The 22,824-nt window shown below is 43.0% G+C and overlaps 1 protein-coding gene across 1 annotated transcript in view; it reads right to left on the bottom strand.

Annotated features, from left to right (window-relative positions):
* FAR2 (fatty acyl-CoA reductase 2) overlaps positions 1-17,502 on the bottom strand; it is a 67,485-nt gene extending 49,983 nt beyond the window's left edge. The window contains exon 1 of the mRNA XM_063134398.1: positions 17,283-17,502. Coding sequence (XP_062990468.1) covers positions 17,283-17,471 — 189 coding nt within the window. The 5' untranslated portion in view covers positions 17,472-17,502. The remainder of the gene's footprint in view (positions 1-17,282) is intronic.
* Between the last annotated feature and the right edge of the window lie 5,322 nt (positions 17,503-22,824).

The following is a 22,824-nucleotide window of genomic DNA, read 5'->3' as shown; positions in this document are numbered from 1 at the left end:
GCCTCTTTCCCCAGCAAGACCGACTGGTGCTGCCTCTTAAGATGCATCTTCATGCTGCTGGTTCCATAACGCCCTGTAGATGAACCCCTGCTTAGGCTGAGTTTGCAGTGGCGACAGACAGCAAAGCGGGGATCCGCTCCCACCTCAAAGTGGTCCCACACGATGCTTGTCTTTCGCTTCCGTGGTGACACCACCAATTGCCCGCCTGAGCTCTCTGGTGTTGCCACAGAAACAGGGGTGGCAGCGGAAGAGGTGTGGGATGAGACTGGGGAGAGAGCCTCGGCCTGCTGCTGCTCCTCCTCAGCCCCCACATCCTGGAGGACCACTGCCTCCTCCTCCTCCCCCTCCACTGTGCTGAGGACCTCGTCTAGGTCCATCAGCGGGCTCGTGGGCTCAAAGGATTTTTGTGAACCGCCCAGAGAGCTTCGGCTATTGGGCGGTATAAAAATGTAATAAATAAATAAATAAAAATAAATAAATAAAGGATAATGAAGGAGTTGGGGATACTCCTCCTCCTCCTCTAATGGCACTGCTGCCACCTGCCTCTTGCAAAGGGGCACTTTTCCCATTCCCACCCTCAAAAAGAGAACGCCGGGCACAAGTTGCAGAAGAGAGTGGCTCTGCCTGCTGCTTGTCCTGCTTCTGTTGCCGAGCAGCCAGCCAAGGAGTTGCCCGTTTGATTTTCACAGCAGGAGAGGCAGCCTGCTTACTGGTGCCAGCCTGAGCCTTGCTGCTTTCAGCACGCCTGCTCCCTCTTCTCATGATGACTAATAAAATATTAATACTACTACTAATATGTATAAGAAGAATAAAATATTAATACTACTAAGAATATGTATAAGAATATAATAATATGTTTAAATGTAGGGAAATGGGACAAGAAGTGTGTGTATGCTTTCCCCAAAATGCTCAATCTGTGGCTGCCTGTTGCACTTCACAAAAGCAGTGCACACACAGCACACTCACAGTCCAAGTTACACAGAGAAGAAAAAGAGAATAATTTTTTTTTTTTTTGTATTTTTTGGTATTTTTTTGTATATAGAGAGAAGGAAACACAATCAGGATTTAAGAGAGGGGAGGGGGGAAAAGAACCAACCAAACACACTACTAATATGTATAAGAAGAATAAAATATTAATACTACTAATAATATGTATGAGAATATACTAATATACTACTAAGAATATGTAAAAGAATATAATAATATGTTTAAGAATATTACTAATAAATGTAGGGAAATGGGACAAGAAGTGTGTGTATGCTTTCAAAAGAAAGCTTTCACAAAAGCAGAAGGAACACAGTCAGGCTTTAAGAAAGGGAAGGGGGGGGACAACCAAACAAACAAACACACACTCCAAAATTTAAAAGTAAAGTTTATATTAAATCAAAGTAAGGGAAAAACACAGGGCAAACTAAGCTAAAAGTCAGAAAGAAGCAAACAAACACACACGCGCCAAGCTAAATCTATCCTAATCTATCTCCAAAGTCCAAACACAGCAGAAGCACTAACTAACTAAGTCCTCTCTCCACGAACGCCAACCCACAAACAGACACAAAGCAGAAAGCTCTCAGGGTGACTCTGGCTTAGTCCCGCCTCAAACGCTGGGATTGGAGGATGATGCTTCATGAGGTGATCAATTCTCATCAGGATTGGGAGTTGAATGTGCCTGTCATCGCTTCAAAAAACAACAACAACCCCAAACCGTTTGTTGACCCGATTTTTAAAAAATTCTAGCACGTGAACCACAGGACGCAGAGAGGTGAGAGTAGTCTCAAAATGACCCCCATCCACGACTGTCTAAGCACAAGAATTTTCAGAACGATAGCTTAAAAAACAACCCAGTTATCCCCGATTCTTTCCCGCAATGCAATCCTATGGGCGAAAAGCCGAAAACCGCCGTTTGAGCCGCGCTGTCCCTGTTTGTTGACCCGATTTTTTAAAAAATATAGCACGCGACCCGCACGACACAGAGAGGTGAGAGTAGTCTCAAAATGACCCCCATCCACGACTCTCTGTGCACAAGAATTTCCAGAACGATAGCTTCAAAAACAACCTAGTTATCCGCGATTATTTCCCGCAATGCAATCCTATGGCGAAATGTTTTCAAGATGGCGACCGGAGCGCTCCGCCTGAACTAGGAGCTCCGAAAAATGGTCGCTTCTCTTCGCCTTGCTTCTAGGGGTCCGCGGCCCACTTCTACTCCGCCTCTGGGTAAGGCGGAGCAGGCCAATCTGCTACTGCTTCTCCGCTCCTAATCGGAGCGGAGCACATGCCTAGTTTGTAGTAATGAAACACTCAGGAATTGTGTTTAAAAGAAACTAGTCAATTGCTCAACAAACTAACTTCAACCCCTGGATTCTTTTTTGGTTTGTTTAGCAAACTAAAATTTATTTTGAACCATTCTGGTTTATTCCTCCTCCTGGTTGCATGGAAGCAGATGAGAGGAGGGAGGAGTGTGAGAGCCCAGCCTTTTGCACAGGGTCATTCCTGTTCACACACATAAAGATAATCAGGGCTGGCATTATGTGAGAACTGGTCTTTTTAACTGTATTTTAAGTAGCGTTAAATTTCATTATGGAAAGCAACAGCTTGCAAAACCCCATGGATTTATTTTTTTTTGTCAACCGCCCAGAGAGCTTCGGCTATTGGGCGGTATAAAAATGTAATAAATAAATAAATAAATAAATGGATAGGGCCCAAAGGACTCAGCATCTTGCCCGATTCAACTAAAACACAGCATGACGACTGCAGCAGGATTTTACTTGTAAATAAATGCTTCCAAAACAATTATTAACTCAATTAGAGAAACGAAGAAACGAATGCTGGCGTGTAAACCGTGAGCTCTGGCTTTTATCACAGCTTTTATCGCAGTAATTGTAATTGTAAAACTTCCCTGCAACTTCTGAAATATCAGCCTTGTATGGTATGGGCTAAAGACCCAAGGTCAAAGACTAAAGGAAGAGAAGAGATAGCAAGGGAGAAGGATAATTAATCAGAATAAGAAACACTCCTGCCGCCATTTACAAATGACGGCGGTTTGAAAGTTTGCTAAAATTACTGCTGACAAACTCTTGCTAAGGATTCAATACAAACATTTAGTCTGTTTAAAAACTGCCTGTGCCTGAAGATACCAATTTGCTACAACTAGCCAAGCATAATATACTTACTATATACATAACTAAACAGAGAAGATTGACGGGGGAGGAAAGGAATTTAAGTTGCTGCAACTTCCAATGGAGTTGACTCAAAGTCGCTAAAATCACCACTAGCCAGCCTTTGTCTTTTGCCTCTCCCTCTGCCCCTTGCCAATTCTTTAGCAGGTAATTAGCTCCCGATAAAGAGATGGTATTAACCAGGACTGGCTATAAAATGCTTGGACTCCCTCCTACCCTCTCCTTTATGGGGAGACGTAAGAAACGGAAAATCCAAACAAAGATCACACAGTTCTTTGAAGGAGCAGGCAATGAGTCGGGAATCGAAGAGACTGAAAAGGTGATTGAGGAGACTGAAGAGGCCAATTCTGAGAGGATTGGGGTGACCAACATTAATCTTGCTCTAGAGTGGTCTTTGGGCTTTAATAACAGCTTACTAGTCACAGACTTCCAAGAGCACACTTTGACAACATGGGTGCTAATATTTTTGCCTCAGAGCCACCAACAGCAGAGAGTGGGGCCTCCCACGTGCCAATTTCCTCCTCCCCCAAACATTCCCTCCTGGATGAAATGATGTTAAGACAACTAACAGAGCTGGCAAAGAACAACGGAAAAGCAAACCAGGCAGATTCATCTCGTCTAACATTGCCATCTGCCTGTGAAGGTGTATTCCTGGAAGGATGGCTTGTCGCCATGTCTAAAGATATTGGACACATTAAGCACTCTCTGGTGGAAAGCAACAAGCTTTTAAGAATGTTGGCAGATATTCATAATCCTTCTCAAACCAACACTGACAATCTTGGAAAAAAAGAAGGACATGATATCATAAACAATCTTCCACTCATAACTGAGCCTGAGAAGGGGCGAAATGATCTAAGTAAGAAGCGAAGTAGTAAAAATAAGAGGAACAATGTTAACACTGCAAAGAAAAGTAAAAACATAAAAAGAGCAAAGACAGTCAAATACAAGAAAATGGATTATAAGAAACTATATAACCTGTTAGGGAAGATGACCATAACTAATTCTAAATCTAGTCGAAACAACTCTACATCTAAGTGTACGTTTAACGGGGGAAACCCTCTTCTGCCCAATGACATAGTACAAACACCTCATTCTACTACAGGAGAAGAAATTATAAGTTTGACACCTCCATTGGCCCGGGACCTAGAGGGACAAGACCCCTGGATAGATGCCCTGCACAAAACTAAGCCATCACAGAAGCTAGCTCCAAGAACTGTAAGGTCGACCCCCCCCCCCCCTGGGAACTTGGTGCTGAATCAATATAAATTAGTTTTTGTAAACTATCCCAAACCAAAGGGAACTTTAACTCAAAATGCACGGAAATTAGATTTTTCAATGTTCTTAGAAGCTGCTTCCCAGGGGACTCTTACAACTCCTAATGTGAATAGTGTAGAATAGCTTTACTATAATGGGCAACGAGCTCGAGCAATTATGCCCTCTGCCTAGATGATCGTGCAGATAGTGACCACCTAGCATTGATAGCCGAGGTGGAATGCCCAGGGGGTGGGAAACAGCCTACTGCTCAACATCCCCTACAGGCTACATGTATAGGTGAGAGACGTCTCAGATGGACCCCGATGCTGATGGAAGAAATAAAGCAATTATTAGACAGCACAAATATGATGGAGGCTAGGGACTTGATCATTAATAATCCTGATAACTCCCTGGGCCTATACCAGGCCCTAGTGGATAATATGCGGCCCTTCTTGGTAAGGTCCAGACATTTAAGAACAAACCAACATGTATATTCATGGTTTGATGCAGAAGCCAGGAAAGCCAAACAAGCTCTGGTAAAATCGGCTAGGTCCTTGAGGAGAGACAAATCAGAGGATAATACCAGAAGGCATTTGATGCAGAGGGGTGAATATAAGACATTGAGGCAGAAAAAAGTGAGCTTTGCAACCACCTTCTGGAAGGATTTAGGACAAGCTACTACAGAACGCAATGGAAAACGATTCTGGCACATGGTGGCCAGGGGTCTAAAAAATTTTAAACCTGCGATAGCAGGACAAATCCCAATGGAAAGGTGGCTGGAACACTTTGGCAATCTGTTCTCGTCCTCAGATACAACCCAGTTGGCTCAAAGCAAACTGGAGGATGGTCTGCCCTAAGATGCACAGAATACCTGGCCCACAGTCACAGAAAGGGAAATTATGAGTTTCATCGGCCAACTAACTAGCAGAAGGGCCCCGGGAGGGGACGTGTTGCCACCTGAAATTTTCCGCCTAAATCCATCCTGGTGCTGCCCAATTTTGGCAGCACTTTTCACATCAATCGACTTAACAGGTGCTCTCCCAAGAGGTTGGACATCTAGTGTGGCGGTCCCAATACATAAGAAAGGTAACGTTCAGGACCCTAACAATTACCGCCCAATAAGTTTGCTCGATGTTCCCGCCAAATTGTACGCAAGGCACCTATTGGAGAAATTAGAAGAATGGGTTGAGGAGTTTCATATCCTCTCCCCATTACAGGCTGGCTTCCGTAAGGGTCATAGTACAATCGACCAGTGCTTTGTTCTGAATTACCTAATACAAAAGTATGCAAATAATCCGCCAAGGAAATTGTATGTTGCTTTTGTAGACCTCTCCTCTGCTTTTGATTCCATAGACCAACAGAGGCTGTGGAATAAGCTGCAGGCTTTATCAATCGAGAAGCGCTTCCTCTCCCTTATACAGCGCCTATACTCCAATGTTGTTGTTGTTTATTCGTTCAGTCGTTTCCGACTCTTCGTGACTTCATGGACCAGCCCACGCCAGAGCTTTCTGTCGGCCGTTGCCACCCTTAGCTCCTCCAAGGTCAAGTCTGTCACCTCCAGAGTATCATCCATCCATCTTGCCCTTGGTCGGCCCCTCTTCCTTTTGCCTTCCACTTTCCCTAGCATCAGCCTCTTCTCCAGGATATCCTGTCTTCTCATTATGTGGCCAAAGTACTTCAGTTTTGCCTTTAATACCATTCCCTCCAGTGAGCAGTCTGGCTTTATTTCCTGGAGTATGGACTGGTTTGATCTTCTTGCAGTCCAAGGCACTCTCAGAATTTTCCTCCAACACCACAGTTCAAAAGCATCTATCTTCCTTCGCTCAGCTTTCCTTATGGTCCAGCTCTCGCAGCCATAGATTACTACGGGGAATACCATTGCTTTAACTATGCGGACCTTTGTTGTCACTGTGGTGTCTCTGCTCTTAACTATTTTATCAAGATTTGTCATTGCTCTCCTCCCAAGAAGTAAACGTCTTCTGATTTCCTGGCTGCAGTCAGCGTCTGCAGTAATCTTTGCGCCCAGAAATACAAAGTCTGTCACTGCCTCCACGTTTTCTCCCTCTATTTGCCAGTTATCAATCAAGCTGGTTGCCATAATCTTGGTTTTTTTGAGGTTTAACTGCAACCCGGCTTTTGCACTTTCTTCTTTCACCTTTGTCATAAGGCTCCTCAGCTCCTCCTCGCTTTCAGCCATCAAAGTGGTGTCATCTGCATATCTGAGATTGTTAATGTTTCTTCCTGCGATTTTAACTCCAGCCTTGGATTCGTCAAGCCCAGCACATCGCATGATGTGTTCTGCATACAAGTTGAATAAGAAAACCAAGAAGGCAAGATGGCTGTCTGCTGAGACACTGGAAGTAGCCCAAGAAAGAAGGAAAGCAAAAGGCAACAGTGATAGTGGGAGATATGCCCAATTAAATGCAACATTCTAGAGGTTAGCCAGAAGAGATAAGGAATTATTTTTAAACAAGCAATGTGCGGAAGTGGAAGAAGACAATAGAATAGGAAGGACAAGAGACCTCTTCCAGAAAATTAGAAACATCGGAGGTAAATTCCAGGCAAAAATGGGTATGATCAAAAACAAAGATGGCAAGGACCTAACAGAAACAGAAGAGATCAAGAAAAGGTGGCAAGAATATACGGAAGATCTGTATAGGAAGGATAATAATATCGGGGATAGCTCAGACGGTGTGGTCAGTGAGTTAGAGCCAGACATCCTGAAGAGTGAGGTTGAATGGGCCTTAAGAAGCATTGCTAATAACAAGGCAGCAGGAGATGACGGTATCCCAGCTGAACTGTTTAAAATATTGCAAGATGATGCTGTCAAGGTGATGCATGCCACATGCCAGCAAATTTGGAAAACACAAGAATGGCCATCAGACTGGAAAAAATCAACTTATATCCCCATATCAAAAAAGGGAAACACTAAAGAATGTTCAAACTATCGGACAGTGGCACTTATTTCACATGCCAGCAAGGTAATGCTCAAGATCCTGCAAGGTAGACTCCAGCAATTCATGGAGCGAGAATTGCCAGATGTATAAGCTGGGTTTAGAAAGAAAGTTGCAGAGGAACTAGAGACCAAATTGCCAATATCCGCTGGATAATGGAGAAAGCCAGGGAGTTCCAGAAAAACATCTATTTCTGAGTTATTGACTATTCTAAAGCCTTTGACTGTGTGGATCATAACAAACTGTGGCAAGTTCTTGGTGGTATGGGGATACCAAGTCATCTTGTCTGCCTCCTGAGGAATCTGTATAACGAACAAGTAGCAACGGTAAGAACAGACCACGGAACAACGGACTGGTTTAAGATTGGGAAAGGAGTACGGCAGGGTTGTATACTCTCACCTTACCTATACTCCAATACAGACATTAAAATCCGGTATGGTATAGCAGGATCCCTCTCTGATCCCATCTTGACATCAAAAGGAGTCAAGCAAGGCTGTATTCTGGCCCCGCTATTATTTAATCTTTATATTAATGATATAAGTCAAAAACTCTATGCCCCTACTTTTTCCCCACCCTCAATTGGAAAGATGAAGGTTCCAGCCTTGCTTTATGCCGATGACATGGCCCTCATTTCACTAACTCAAGTGGGTATGAGGAGATTACTTACACAACTTGGAGGGTATTGCAAACAGGAGGGCCTAACTGTCAATTACAACAAGACTAAGGTTGTGGTATTTGCTAAGAGACATGTTCATCATAGATGGATCTTAGATGGACAAGTTATCGAGCAGACACGCTCTTTCAAATATCTGGGTCTTCACTTCTCGGAGAACACGCTGTGGCATGCCCACATTAAAGCAATTTCAACTTCCAGCAGTCGCCTCTTGGGCCCTATTAAAAAGCTGTATTATACAAAGGGACACCACTTAGTCGAACCCACAGTAAAGGTCTATGTTGCCAAAATAATAGCACATCTTTTGTACGGTGCACCCATATGGGATGCCTACTACAAAAATGAATTAGAACCTATACAGAATAACTTTCTACGCACTCTCTTGGCAGTGGCACATAATATGCCTGGAGCACTATTAAGAACAGAAATAGGCATCCCCTCCCTGAGAGCTCTTGTACATAAATCTGTCATTCTTTATATGAAAAAACTCTGCCTGGTGCCTGAGCAACACCTGGCAAAAATGTGCTTTTTGGACCTACAGGACAGGGAGGGATGGGCGCATACTGGTAGAAGTTTGATGTCATCCTATTCACCTCTCTCAGTCACAACCTTACACGCCCTACCTGTTCGCCAAATCCGTGATATAATATTCAGTAATGATATTGGGACCGACCTTGAACAGGTTAGGAAATGTAAGTTGGCCATCTCCCTGCTGCGTGGGATTGAAACCCAAGTATGTCGTGAAGACCCATGGACTCGCCAGGTGTGCTGTCTCCCTGGAGCACAGATTAGAGATGTGACTGAAGGGTTACCGAAACTCATAAAGTCCACGGACACATACCCCTTTCTTCTCATCCATGTGGGAACAAATGATGTCGCCAAGCAGAGCTACGAAGAAATCATTTCAGACTATGAAGCTCTGGGAAGGAAACTCAAGAACTTTGGGGCCCAGGTAGTTTTCTCATCCATCCTCCCGGTTCTTGGAGGAGGATTAGAAAGGGAAAGGAAAATACTCCGGATGAACAACTGGCTACAAAGGTGGTGCCGACATGAGAATTTTGGATTCTGGGACCACGGGCTACGTTACTTGGAACATGGACTGCTGGCAAGGGATGGGTTGCACCTCACAAGGGCTGGAAAGAATGTGTTCGGCCACAGCATGAAGAACTTCATCAGGAGGGCTTTAAACTGAATCTTACGGGGGTGGGAGACGTAAACCTTGAGGCAAAAATGGATGAAGGCCAAGGCACCACAGTACAGAGAACAGCTCCAATAGTGCCCCAAAATAGTGTCCGCAACAATGTAGGAACAAAGCCAGACTATAAAACACATGATCTTCGATGTCTATATACTAATGCCCAGAGCATGGGAAACAAACAGAATGAACTTGAACTCTTATTACATGAAGGCAAATACGACTTGATAGGTATAACTGAAACTTGGTGGGATGACTCCCTTGACTGGAATATAGCAATTGAAGGATATAACTTGTTCAAAAAGAACAGAAGAAATAGAAAGGGAGGTGGAGTTGCACTATATGTTAAAAATACCTATCCCTGCACAGAAATACAGGCGGATCAGACTGGGAGCCCCATCAAGAGCATCTGGATTAAAATAAATGGGGCAAGGAATAAAAAGAACATGATAATCGGAGTCTACTACCGACCACCCAATCAAGGAGAAGACGAGGATGAAACTTTTGAGAAACAAATTGCCAGTGTTTCAAGGAAGTGTGATGTAGTAGTGATGGGGGACTTCAATTACCCTGATATCTGTTGGGAGACCAATACTGCCAAAAGTGGCCCTTCTAAGAAATTCCTGACATATGTGGGTGATAACTTTCTCCTACAGAAAGTGGAGGAAGGAACTAGAGGATGGGCAATCCTTGACTTGATATTGACCAACAGGGATGACTTCGTGGATAAAGTGGCAGTTACAGGAACTTTGGGGGAAAGTGACCACATCATACTTGAATTCTTGATTATGAAGGAGACAAAAGTTGAGTGAAGGCATACACGTACTCTGGATTTTAGGAAAGCTGATTTTAATAAACTCAGAACTATGATAAGTAAGGTCCCATGGCAAGTGAGCCTAATGAGAAAAGGAGTGCGGGATGGGTGGGAGTATTTAAAAAAGGAAATTTTAAAGGCACAGTTACAAACAATTCCAACAAGGAGAAAAGATAGAAGACAACAGAGGAAACCAATGTGGCTCCACAAAAAGCTTAGAGACGACCTGAAAACAAAAAGGGATACATATAGGAAGTGGAAGGAAGGCCAGGCTACAAAAGAAGAGTACAGACAAGTGGCGCAGAAGTGCTGAAATGGCGTCAGGAAGGCTAAAGCTCAGAATGAGCTGAGATTAGTGAGGGATGCTAAAAGCAATAAAAAGGCTTTCTTCAGATATGTGAGTAGTAAAAGACAGAGGAAAGAAATGGTGGTTCAACTGCTTAATGAGGATGGCAAATTGATAACAGATGACAAAGAAAAGGCTGAAGTGACAAAGAAATCCGGCAACGGCTGACAGAAAGCTCTGGCATGGGCTGGTCCATGAAGTCACGAAGAGTTGGAAACGACTGAACAAATAAACAACAATGAACGACAAAGAAAAGGCTGAAGTGCTCAATTCCTACTTTGCCTCAGTCTTCTCCCAAAAGCGGGTCTATGACCCCCCTGGAAAAAGTGAAGCAGAAGTTGAGGGGGCAGGATTACAGTTTGAGATTGATAAACAAATGGTCAAAGAACACCTAATTTCCTTGAACGAGTTCAAATCTCCAGGGCCCGATGAACTGCATCCTAGAGTAATGAAGGTACAGTAGCGTAAGGCTTATTACCAATCTAACAGACCAGTTTTGCTCATTTTTGTTTTAAACTGAAGCTTGAGCAGTGTAGACATAGAGAAAAATGTGAAAACTCAAAAAAGTTCAAAGCTCGAGTTTTAATAGCAATTAATTTCCTCTGTGCCAAAGAGGCAGGATAGCCCTTCCATCAGCAGGATGATGGACAACCTTGCTTGACCAATCGTGTGGCGCGGTCGGGCTCTGGCCACAGCGGCACGGTTAAGCTATTGCCATCGATGGGGAGGGGGAAGCAGAGAGAGGCAGCCAATCAGGGTGCACAAATTTTGGAGGGGGGGATTCACTATGTATGAGCTACAGTTGCATTATTCATTAGATCCCTCTGCAGTGAGAGGCCTCAAGGGCAAAAAGCAGGAACAGAGCACGACCGCTAGCACCCATGGCGACATAGACTTTACAGTAATCAGATAAAGTAATAAGTATAGAACAATACAATTTAACAACTAGTATTATGGAGACACTGTGGTTTTGCAATAAAAAAGATATAGAAGGGCAATTACATTACTCAAAAAAGAAAACTAACAACCACCGTAAGTGGTGCATTCAGTTTATAATTTTTTATAGATTTATTAACTGGTAGCATTACATGCGGCCGTTTGTTTCGTTTTTGAAGTGTTGTTCACATTACCTGCATGGAGGTATATTATATAAGCATTTTATCTTAGCAATTTATATAAAATCTGGAAATTATACAAGAAGAAAATTGACCCCTAATAAGTATAATGAACAAACTGAAGATCAAATAGTATTGGGTACTACCATTTTTTAAAAACAACAACGATATAATAGAACTTAGATTTTTTTTTAAATGGCCGTATTAAAAGTTATCAAAATATAAAACATAATCAAATCTCGGTTATCAACTTATAGAACGCAATCAAATCTCAGTTTTTCAATATGTGCATATAATAATAATAATAATAATAATAATAATAATAATAGTGATAATAATGATAATAATAATGCATTTCTTACCCGCCTCTCCGATTGGATCAAGGCGGGCAATGACAGCAAGTATAAAATACTTAAAATACTGATTAAAAACATAGTATACACTGTTAAAAAACATCCTAAAAGCATCCTAAAATTCCACTACAGGCCTGCAGTAAGAGGTCACTCTTGATAGCTTTCTTGAATGCTAAAAGATTGTCAAGCTGACGAGTCTCCTCCAGCAGGCCATTCCACAGTCTGGGAGCAGCAGAAGAGAAGGCCCTCTGGGTTATGGTTGTCAGCTTAGTTTTTGCTGACTGAAGTAAATTCTTCCCAGAGGACCTGAGTGTGTGGGGCGGATTTTACAGGAGAAGGCGATCCCACAGGTAGCCTGGACCCAAACCATGTAGGGCCTTAAAGGTGATAACCAACACTTTATACTTCACCCGGAAACTAATTGGCAGCCAGTGAAGAGTTTTAAGACTGGTGTAATGTGGTCACCTCTAGATATACCTGTGACCAGCCTGGCTGCCATATTTTGAACTAGTTGAAGTTTCCGGACTAGGCACAAAGGTAGTCCTATGTAGAGCACATTGCAGAAGTCGAGCCTCGAAGTTACTGTCTTTGGGTCTTCTAACTCTAGGAAGGGGCGCAGCTGGCGTATCAGCCGAAGCTGATAGTAGACACTCCTGGCCGTCGCATCTATCTGGACTGTCATTTGGAGCGACGGATCCAGAAACACCCCCAAGCTGTGAACACAGTCTTTCAGGGGGAGTGTAGCCCCATCCAGAACTGGTTGACACACCTCCAGTTGCGGCCTTTGACAGCAAGCACTCTGTTTTGTCTGGATTCAGCTTCAGATTGTTTTTCTTCATCCAGCCCATTACCGCCTCTAAGCATTCATTCAGAGGAGACACACTATCCTTAGCTGACACAGTTGTCGAAGGCATAGAGAAATGTATTTGGGTGTCATCAGCATACTGATAGCACCCTGCCCCATGCCCCTGGATGATCTCTCCCAGCGGTTTCATGTAAATATTAAACAGCATTAAGGAAAGGATGGCACCTTGTGGTACGCCACACAGCAGCTCCTTCTTTGAGGAGCAGCTGTCCCCAAGCATCACCATCTGGAACCTGCCCAAGAGGTAGGACCGGAACCACTGAAGCACCATGCTCCCGATTCTCAGTCCCCTCAGGCATATTAGTCATATAATATTCAAGTTAATATCTAAATATAGATCACTAAGAAATTGCTCTAGCTTTGAAGCAATAACATCAAATTATTATTATTATTATTATTATTATTATTTATTTATTTATTTATTTATATAGCACCATCAATGTACATGGTGCTGTACAGATTGCGCAGTAAATAGAAAGACCCTGCCGCATAGGCTTACAATCTAATAAAGTTGTAGTAAACAATAAGGAGGGAAGGAGAATGCAAACAGGCACAGGGAAGTGTAAACAGGCGCTGGGTAGGGTGAAGCTAACAGTATAGAGTCAGAACAAACTCAATATTTAAAAGCTATAGGGAAAAGAAAGTTTTTAGCTGAGTTTTAAAAGCTGTGATTGAGTTGGTAGTTCTCAAGTGTTCTGGAAGAGCGTTCCAGGCGTAAGGGGCAGCAGAAGAAAAAGGACGAAGCCGAGTAAGGGAAGTGGAGGTCCTTGGGCAGGCGAGAAGCATGGCATCAGAGGAGCGGAGAGCACGAGCGGGGCAATAGTGTGAGATGAGAGAGGAGAGATAGGCAGGAGCTAGGCCGTGAAAAGCTTTGAAGGTCAACAGGAGACGTTTATATTGGATTCTGGAGTGAATTGGAAGCCAATGAAGAGATTTCAGAAGTGGAGTGACATGGTCAGAGCGGCGGGCCAAGAAGATGATCTTAGCGGCAGAGAGGTGGACAGAGACCAGCGGACTGATGTGAGACGAGGGAAGGCCAGAGAGAAGAAGGTTGCAGTAGTCCAACCGAGAGATAACCAGTGCGTGAACGAGTCTTGGCAGAAGAGACAGACAAAAATGGTCGAATCCTGGCGATATTATACTGGAAGAAGCGACAGGATTTAGCTGCTGCCTCGATATGAGGAATAAAGGAGAGCGAGGAATCAAATATAAAGCCAAGACTACGAGCTTCCTTGACCGGAGTAAGCGTGACATCGTTGACAGTAAGAGAGAATGAGAGGTGAGGAGAAGGTTTAGGAGGAAAAACAAGCAGTTCAGTTTTTGCCATATTAAGTTTCAAACGACGATGAAGCAGCCAGGCTGAGATATCTGAAAGACATGCCGAGATACGATCGTGAACATCAGGAGAAAGTTCTGGAGATGAGAGATATAATTGTGTATCATCGGCATACAGGTGATATTGGAGGCCATGAGATTGAATAAGCTTACCCAAGGGTAGCATGTATAAAGAAAACAGCAGCGGGCCAAGCACCGAGCCTTGAGGAACCCCTACTGAAAGGGGAAAAGAGGAGGACGAGCTGCAGTTAGCCGACACGCTGAAAGAGCGACCCTCTAGATAGGAGGCGAACCAGTTATAGACAGAGCCACAGAGTCCAAGGTCATGGAGGGAATCTAAGAGAAGATCATGATCAACCGTGTCAAAGGCTGCAGTTAGATCAAGGAGAATAAGAACGGAATAATGGCCCTTAGACTTGGCGGTGAGAAAATCATTGGTGATCTTGGTAAGGGCTGTTTCAGTGGAATGCAAAGGACGGAATCCAGATTGAAAGGGATCCAGAGCAGAGTTACTAGAGAGAAAGTCAAGACAACGAGAGTAGACCACACGTTCCAGAATCTTTGAGACAAGGGGCAACAGAGAGACAGGTCGGTAGTTAGACAGAGATAGTCGATCAAGAGTGGGTTTTTTGAGAATGGGAGAGACTGTAGCATGTTTAAAAGCAGAAGGAAATGAACCAGAGGACAGAGAAGAATTAATGATGTGAAGCAAGGACGGGAGGATAGCGGGGGTAAGATTAATAAAGACGCGAGAGGGAATCGGATCGTGGGAACAAGTGGAAGGCTTCGACGAGCGCAGTATGTTAGACAGTTCATCAGCTGAGACCGAGGGGAATGCCGAGAGAGTTGCAGGAGGAACTGACAGGTGAGGAACAGGAACTGGAAGCGGAGCAGAGCTGGCCAGATATAGTTTGGATTTTAGCATTGAAGAAAGAGGCAAAGTCATTGGCAGACAGAGAGGCGGGGAGAGATGGTGGATTAGGCTTAATGGGTTAAATAAGGGAACTCTAAGTCAATTTTATAAAATTATGGTTTACCTTAATATGAGAAAGAACACCTACTTGACTAAATGGGAAAATGATTCAGGAAGGCAAATCACACAAGATGTTTGGTATTTTATTAGCCAACATAACCCAAAGAGACATTCTGTATGAATTTCCGTACTCTGGTTCTTAACACCAAGTAGGCCTAGTAAAATCTATAGGAAGTTAGAGGATAAGTGTCAGAGTTGTGTGATTCCAACAGAGAAAATATATACCCTGTTTTTTGGACCTGCCACCAAATAAGAAAATTTTAGAGGATGATAAAAGATGAAATTATGAAAATTGTAGGTGTTAATATTTTTATTTGGATATGTTAAACATACAGTCCCAATTGATTATGTGGAAACGACTATTCACTTACTGACAACTGCCCGTATTGCAAAAAGCTATAGGCAGAAGAGAGTTAATCCTCCAACAATTGATCATTGGTATTATGAGGGTTTGGGATATGGCCTTGACAATGAAATTAACTAATACGATTACAGTCAGAGAGGGACAATCAGAACATAATTTCTTTACAGAAAACTGGAGTCTCTTTATTTTATATTGGAATAATAAAGTTCAGGATTCAGTACAACATTATTTATTGTTAGAGGCAATTTAACTGGTATGAACTTGATTAAGTTTATAGAATCAACTTACTAGTTGGAAGGGTCATATAAAGCCATCGAATCCAACCTCCTGCTCAATGCAGGACTCTACATTAAAGCATCCCTGACAAATGGCTGTCCAGCTGCACCATAAATGCCTGTAGTGTGGGATAGCCCACGACCTCCCTAGGCAATTGGTTCCATTGTCGTACTGCTCTTACACTCATGTTTTTCCTGATGTCCAGCCGGAATCTGGCTTGAGACCAGGATACCTGAGATACCTGACCAACCTGCCCAGGCACTGAGGGCATCCGAGGGCATGCTCCTGGTGGTCCCACATAGACCCATCCTCTGAGTCCACCAGGGGAAGAGCCTTCAGCGTGGTGGCTCCCCTCCTGTAGAATTCCCTGCCTCTGGAGGTCAGGCAGGTGCCAACTTTGTACTCCTTTCAGCGCCTCCTGAAAACATCATTATTCCAGGAAGCCTTTCCTTAATGTCCAGCCATGAGTCACTGTTTTTGCTTCTTTTAAAATCTGTTTTAAGTGTTTTATTGTTTTTATTTTCATTTTATCTTGTACACCACTCTGAAATTTTCAATGGGGAGTGGTATATAAATATTGTAAATAATAATAGTAATAATAATAAAAATCCAGACACATACAAGTAGATACCAATCTACTGTGATTTACACCACCCTTACCCATCCCAAAACAATGTCCAGACACCTGTTCAAGAGTTCTACAGCACCCCACCACTGGGCTTTATAGATGGAAAAGAGACGTAGGGTGGGGTATCACCTGCATATTGGTGATGTCACAGCCCAAAGCTCCAGAAAATGCCACAGACATTGAAACATTGTGCACCTGCCCAGACCCAGTCCAGTGAGGCGGTCCAAAAAGTCAAAGGCTGAAAGCCACTGAGAAGTCTAAGAGAACCAATAGGGTGGCACTACACACACGTAGTTTATTTATTTATTTATTACACTTATATACCGCTTTCAGGGACTGTGTGTAAAATCAACACAGGGTGGTAGCATGTGATCACAGTCATCCACCTAGACACCCTCAGTCCTGCTTTTACTTAGACATAATCTACACCTTTGAAATAAATCCTCAGTTCTTTTATAATATCTGATATTTCAATGTTCATAGGCCCAAAATATGCAGATTTTACCACTGCTCCATTGTGAAGAACAAGAAGCACATGTTCATAACTTCTGGTTTATGTAGCACTTAAAATAAAGTATGCTTTTAGTCCTTTACACTCTGGACTCTATGTGCACAGGCACTAATTAGATGTTGTATCCCATGTGCCAAATAAGGTGAGCCAGTTTCAATCTTGCTGCTTCACCACCTGATGTCTTTCCAGACTTTTCCTGAACATGTGAAAAAGCCTAGTATGAACCTATGGATCATTATTAAAGCAAGATTTTCATTTGTGATTTGTGACAAATGCCAGGTGTTTACACTGAAAGGGCATTGAATACATGGTAACTTTGGCCTACTAGCTATTATCCATTGTACAAGACACTATCAACTACCGTAGGTTCCTATATAAAAATAAATTGCCTACCTTGCATTTCACCAGATTTGCCACTCTATTTTCTGTTGACTGACCAGATTTGTGCCGCACAAGAATGTAAATGGCTTTCACATCAGGGCTGGAGCGCAGAAGCTTTTCCAGTAGTACTTTCCCCATAAAACCAGTGGCTCCTGTAACAAGTACAGACTTCCCGTTGTAGTAAGCTGCAACTGAAGACATGATGCTTTCAGCTTCCAAGTTCTTTGTAGAGGTATCTAGCAGAAAGATGAAATAATTCAAGGCATTAGATGTTAGAAAATTCTGAATCATTCTCTGGAGCACTGATACATTGCACATCTATACTGTAATTTGCTAAATAATTTTGTGGTGTCTTTCATAATGAAATACTGAGAGTTATCTTTTGGTTTCTTCTCAACAGGAAGTGATAGCATACAAAACATGTGGTATCAGTCTTTTGTACATTTTCCAGAGGAGAAGCCAGCAAAAACAATAAAAGTCTTGAGGTATCTTAAAGACTAATGAATTTATTACATTGGAGATCCAGATCAAGTGGTTTCATTGGTCCCTCCTACGTATTTTGGCATCCACTTTGAATTATCAAGATCCAAGGCTGAGGCTCTTAACACTGCTGTGAGTTGTCAGTGACAAGATTGATTATTTGGAATTCATATGCCACTTGATTTAGAATATGAATTTGCTAGGAAGCTCAACTTTCATGTTTTTTGCAAATGGAGTTGCATGTGCTTCAGCGCAACAATGCATCAGCCCATTTTTAAAAACTGGCCAAGGGAACAATGGGTTAGGGTTTGTCAACTTGTGGCTGTTGAACATGTCTCAACCACACAGAACACTGTTCATATGCACTAGTATGATGGAATATATAAGCTGAATCACTCTAAAAGTCTTGCTGAATCTGACCTATACTTATGCCCAAATGATGCTATGCCACCCTTTGGGCAAACACTCCCAAGGAGCAAGCAAGGCTCTGACAGCAATGTACTAATCAGATTCATGTATTAACAGAATGACAGAACATGGTGCTTTGTAGTGTGAATTTTCCTGTTCATAATTTAATATTTGTTTTATCTGGAAAGTGAGATGAAAGTTAGCCTACATGAGTGTTTTTCAGGTTTTGGCTTAGACTGCCGAAGTTTGGATTGTAAAATGGGGAGGGTGCCAAATCAGGATAAAGTAACAGATATTAATACAAGCATAACATTCAGATTTCATCACACACAACTTACTGTTAAACTGACCGGATGTATCTATCTCTGCACCAACTTGGGTCAAGTATTTTTCTAATATATTTGATGCCCAACCCTGGCAACTGGGTGAGCCAGGGGCACATCAAGAACTATCTAACCCACCTGAATGGCAACCGGTCACTAGCAGGGAAATAAAGACTCTTGTCTCACGTTTGCAACTTAAAAAGGCTCCTGGGGAAGATCTCTCACCTCTGGCGCTTTATAAAGAACACTCAGAATGGTGGATACCAATCCTTGCTGCTCTGTTTACCAGGATTAATAACACCGGACAAATGCCCCCCGGATGGAAAGTGAGCTTCATCTCCCCAATTTATAAGAAAGGAGACAGGAATGATCAAAAAAACTATCGGCCGATCAGTTTGCTGGACGTCTCCTCAAAGTTATATGCAAGACACTTACTTCAAAAATTACTTGATTGGCTAGAAACGAACCAATTTATACATGAAGAACAAGCTGGTTTCAGAAGCGGATATAGCACCATCGATCAATGTTTTACTCTGAATTACATCATCAGGAAATATACCAAGAATATCAAGAGTCATCTATATGTAGCCTTTATTGATTTTTCAGCCGCCTTTGATTCAATAAATAGAAGTAGATTATGGGAAAAACTACAAAACACCAATATTGACCGTAGACTATTGATGCTGATAAAAGAGCTATATAGTAACACTGAAATGAGGGTTCGAGTTGGCCTAAATGGCTTTCTAACAGAATCCTTTAAAACAACCCGGGGAGTTAAACAAGGATGTCTCCTGGCCCCTTCCCTCTTTAACATCTATGTTAACGACCTAGTGTCACAGTTAGCCCAAGTAAACTCCCCTTCCCCAGTAATCATGAACAGAAAGATCTTTACTCTAATGTACGCAGACGACATAGCACTAATCTCTCTCGCGCGTTTGGGCCTGAAAAAGCTTTTAGGTACTCTCAGCTCTTATTGCAAATCTGAAAACCTGGCAATAAACTATACTAAGACAAAGATAATGGTCTTCGGCAGCCGCAGACCTACACACAAATGGACTTTGGACCAACAGGTCATTGACCAGCTTCGCTCATTTAGATATCTGGGTATTCTCTTTAGTGAGTCCCTCTCGTGGAAAGGGCATAGGGAGGCAGCGAAATTGAAAGCACAAAAAACTGTAGGGGCTCTAATGAAGTTTTATTATAATAAAGGGGGACAGTTGATCGAACCTGCCCTAAAAATCTTTAACACCAACGTATTACCACAGCTGCTTTATGGGTCTGAAATCTGGGGGTCTGACAACACCACGACCGAAGCCTTGGAGATTGTGCAGAACAACTTCCTTCGAAAACTTTTCTCTCTTCCATCTGGTACCCCTGCAGCTTTTTTGCGCACAGAAGCTGGTAGTCCTTCAGTTAGGGCAAGAATTGAGAGTGCGCAGCTAAAATATTTTAAACGAATCGCCATCTTGCAAAAGGAGCGTCTTCCTACCAAGTGTTTTCTAGAAATGGATAACAATTGTCATTGGACGGCAATATCCCAAAAGCTCCTGTATAGTTATCATCTCCCTGAATTGAAGTTTGCTCTAAGCATGGATAAGAAGCAACTAAGGGATTGGTGTTTTTGGGTAGATTCCAGGAGGGACCTGCAACTTATTAAAAATTCTAAATTCTCTTGGTGGTTCCCTCTTCTAAAAACAGAACACTATAGAGCATGTTATCTGTCCAAACTGAGGCCACTGCCCCTGAGAAATGCTTTCATTGAATTGAGGTTTCAAGTGATGCCAACTGCAGTGCTGGATGGACGCTACCACAAGGTACCATTTGAATCGAGATTATGTATCTGTGGTCAACAACAAGTGGAAGACATAACACACTATATGTTAACTTGCCCTTTGTATAGGGACCCAAGAGAGAGACTCCTGAAACCGCTGTTGACATATGGAGGCATGAATGCCCAAGCAGAAACAGTTCTCTTCCTCCTTAGCGATACCAACAGTTATGTCACTCATAAAGTGGCCCTGTTTGCACTGGCAGCGAAAAAGATTAGGAAGAGAGAACTAGATAAAATTGCTATAAACTGCCACGGAGACGCAATGTGCTGAGCGAAATGAGAGCTTTAGTCACAGTAAATTTAAGCTTGTCTGTATGGTTCTCTTGGCTATTTTTAAACTGTTGTGTACTTTTATAGTTGTATGCTTTTCTATGGATGTATTTGTCATGGCCTTCGGCTAGCACAATAAACATGATGATGATGATGATAATAACTGTTAAACTGTTGGGGTAAGATCATTCAGGGTTTGGGGGTTTGATGTTACTAGTGTTGGTATGAATGACACACAACTCTGTCTTGCGAGATGGAGGTCAGTAAATAAAGAGACGACACACAGAACTTTGGGTTTAAACAGGACCACATTTATTAAAGATCTGCAAAGGGGGAACCTAAAGGGGCATCCAGTCTGGCTTGGTTTTCAGACCTTTCTGAGTAGGGCGAGCCATTCATGGCCCGTGGGTTGGCGCTGTACAATTCACCCTCCCACAGCCCCCCCTTTTGGGGTAGGGAGACCTTCTGGTATCACCCCAGCTCATGCCTCAAAGCTATGAATAGGTGAGAAAGGTTGGCCTCAGAGGTAACCCTTATCTCCCAGTCAAGCGACAAAGCTCAAAGCTGGGAGCCCTCGGGAATTACCAGTCACTGCAACAGTGCCTGTGAATGCTCACCATTAGAAAATCCCTCTGGATGCCTGTTCCTTCCTGCCATGGTGGGTGACAAGCCCCTTGATTAGTCAATCCCCCCCCAACTACCTAAAATTATGTACTTCAAGCCCCTTTGCAGATCCAGCAAAACAAGTCATTACCGAGGTTGGTCAGATGAACTCTGTCCTGCCTATATAGCTCTCTCCGTGGTACGTTAATCGCCGGATGTGAAATACTAAAATCTCTGTGTTTAGTTAGGTCCCTAAAAATCTCAGTATTCACTTTTTCCTGGCTTTTTCCATTGCAGTATGGTTATAGCCAGTACACAAATTGAACCTGGGTAACACGCAAGACCAAATTATTAGTACACCAGGCCTACGCTGCCAAATAATCTGGAAATCGGCTATCGCTTTAAATGTTATTGCTTGTAATATGAGGACCTTGCCTTGCTTCTAGGCCATCCCATAAGAGGTCCACACTCTTCATAAAATCACGCATGACTGCATAGCAATTTTTGGGCCGGTGCCCCAATATGCGCATTGTCACAACACAAGTCTGGGCTGCTGCCCAAGTGTATACAATGTACATGCCCTCTTCCCAGCGTGCTCTGGGGATATGGCAAGACCAAGTACTTGCCTCTTTGTGAGTACACGCAGCAGAGGTCCATGTCATCCCTCTTGCACTGGCTACTATACGCGGGGTGGATAGTGGGCCAATCGGCCCGATCAAACCTGCGGCCTACAAGGCCGAAACTGCGCTGCTCTATCTTGTCGTCATTGAAGATGCACCAGGTGGGTTTGCTGATCGCGCCTTGAGGTTGCTCTCCCGTCCCTAGCGCCCTCCTCATCTCTGCATTGTCGGTTGCTTGGACGATCCGTAGCTCCAGCAGTCACGCGAACAAGAAGGAAACTGGGGGGGTAAGCGCCTACTTATAGGCCAGCAAGATACCCCTCCCCGTATGGTGGCACCATCACTGTCAGCCAATAGTGAGAAGGCACGTCTCTATTTGTTCCCCACTTGCAAATGCTTCCCTACGCCCAGGCTGTGCTGGGCGTGGCAGAATGGCTCTTGTGGACTAACAAGCTGAAACTTGAACCTGGGTAACCTGAGAGGGCCTTCTTGGTGGTGGCTGTGATCTCCCCGATGAGGCTCACCTGGCCCCAACATTGTTATCTTTTAAGTGCCAGGTCAAGACTTTTCTCTTCTCCCAGGCATTTTAACAGCATTTAACAATGTTAAGTTTGTTTTTAATGGACCTCAGAATTGTTTTTAAATGGATACTGCTGTTTTTATACTGTTTTTATACTGTTGTTTTTATGTTTCTGATGGTTTTTTAAATTTTGTAAACTTTTTAATGTTTACCATTTTAACTGTTGTAAACCGCCCAGAGAGCTTCGGCTATGGGGCGGTATATAAATGTAATAAATAAACAAATTAATAAATAAACAAACTGAATCCAAACAAGACAGACGTGATCTTGATCAACAGAGCTGAACCAGGAATTGTTCTCTCTGTGTTGGATTCCACTTCAAAATACAGGATCTAGTTTGGAGTTTCTTCTGCTCCCAGCTTTAGCCTTGGATGCTCAGGTATCTGCAGTAGTCAGGAGAGACTTTGCCTAGCTAAGGCTGTTGCTCCAACTATGCTCA

This window comes from Elgaria multicarinata, chromosome 9 (assembly GCF_023053635.1).
Source record: "Elgaria multicarinata webbii isolate HBS135686 ecotype San Diego chromosome 9, rElgMul1.1.pri, whole genome shotgun sequence".
Taxonomy (NCBI): Eukaryota; Metazoa; Chordata; class Lepidosauria; order Squamata; family Anguidae; genus Elgaria; species Elgaria multicarinata.
This window is presented reverse-complemented; position numbering and strand designations above follow the sequence as displayed.